Below are 1804 nucleotides of genomic sequence, written 5' to 3' on the forward strand. Positions count from 1 at the left end.
CCTCACCAGTGCTGAGTACAGAGGGACAATCACCTCTCTTCTTCTGCTGGTCACAAAATTTCTAATACAGGCCAGGATGCCACTGGCCTTCTTGGTCACTTGGGCACACTGCTGGCTCATATTCAGTCGACTGTCAATTAGAACGCCCAGGTCTGTGTATAAAAGTGTTTGAAAAAAAGATTCTAAAGAATTCTGCGTTTTAGTGAAAAAAGTTTAGTAATAAACCACTCATATTTTTACTGTTTATTTGACTTAGTTTAAGGTTGTTGCTGCAGAGCACCTTGTCCGATGTGTCAGTCTCTTGGTTGGTGTTCTTGGTTGCTATTGCTACACTGGTGTAGTTAAAGAAGAGGATGCCTGTAAATCGGAGTTGTTCCAGAAAGCTAAGGTAGGCAGCAATGTGTTTGGGAGCTATTAAAAATTAAATTTTTAGCATTCTATGCGTATTGGCAAATTTTCAGAGCATTAATATTTTCACTGGTTTCTGCTTAAAAAAAGAAAATAGACAGTTGAGAGAGGTTTAAATCTGTTACTGCTTCTCAAAGAGAGGAGTCACTGAAATTCTGTGAATGTACCAATGCATCAGTTTGGCAGTCAAGAGTATTCTAAATATTGATACATTTCTGAGTCGTCCTTTTAAAAGAAATGAAATAATCATGGACACGTGGACAAAGGACTACTTAGAGGATAACAAACCCTTTCATTTGTGTGTCTTTTTGAAGGAATTTAAGATCGTTTATGGTTTAAACCAATATGAAGATAGCTCTGATGATGATGATTGTTACTGCTACTACTACTACTACTACTACTACTGCTACTGTCTAGGTGGTTTCTTGCTTAAATATGGAAATCCAAAACTTAGATATTATGGAGAGATGTTGTATCTTTTCATTTGTGATGAAAATATCAATGTTTCAGGCAGATCTGGCCTATCTTTTTGTCACTTCAGGAGCAGAATGAATGAAACAAAAATCACAGAAATAAAAAAGTCCGAACTCGTTGATGCACACTATAAATGTCAAAGCTGTATGAATGAGAACGATATGCTGTGTGCTGTGTATATGCCAATGTATAGAGGAAATTAATGGAAACATTTTAACTGTGTTGTGTTTCTACTAGTCTCTCATTCATTATGTCGGAGAAAGCATTTCTCAGTCTAAAAACAAACTAAATGAAGATGCCCACATCAGCTCACTGAGGACTCTGATAACGCAGTGTACAAAATGTGTATGCAGTTGTAGCAAGGTAAAGTTCATAAAGGAATCTATTTCTATATTCACTAATGAGATCACCAATAATAAACCACTCATATTTATACTGTTTATTTGACTTAGTTTAAGGTTGTTGCTGCAGAGCATGGTACCTGAAAGAAATGAATGAACCTATCTGTACATCTTGCTTTCTTACAGAACAGTGGTAACAAGATGCTGTCTAACATATTCCTGCGTTTGTTGACGTCGAAATTTATGAATGATCTCATAGATATTTGTAGAAATCTGGTGAGTATCTTGTCTGTTTCTATATGCAGAGCCCTTCTATGAGAGGATTGTTTTTAGAGTATGATAAATCTGGATGCAAACCAAATGAGATACTTATTACTGAAGAAATAAATTAAAATACCTTGAGTTTTACAGAGAATTCCTAACATTTGAACACAGACGTAGGGGAAAAATGAGAGCAGATGGGTAACATTTGATGAAGGTTAATGTGCCAATTCACATTAAAAACCAAATTGTGTTAATTTTGGAATTTTTCTAACACTACAGTAGAGTAAAAGTATGTACAGATTTTATGTCACAGCAGG

The 1804-nt window shown here is 35.6% G+C and overlaps 1 protein-coding gene across 1 annotated transcript in view; it reads left to right on the top strand.

The window, feature by feature from the left end:
- Positions 1–1804, top strand: part of ATM (ATM serine/threonine kinase) — a 63385-nt gene that overhangs the window by 14512 nt on the left and 47069 nt on the right. Inside the window, 3 exon segments of the mRNA XM_009867377.1 lie at positions 263–388; positions 1120–1245; positions 1410–1499. Of these exon segments, the coding sequence (XP_009865679.1) occupies positions 263–388; positions 1120–1245; positions 1410–1499 (342 nt within the window).

Source organism: Apaloderma vittatum, unplaced genomic scaffold, assembly GCF_000703405.1.
Source record: "Apaloderma vittatum isolate BGI_N311 unplaced genomic scaffold, ASM70340v1 scaffold1224, whole genome shotgun sequence".
NCBI lineage: Eukaryota > Metazoa > Chordata > Aves > Trogoniformes > Trogonidae > Apaloderma > Apaloderma vittatum.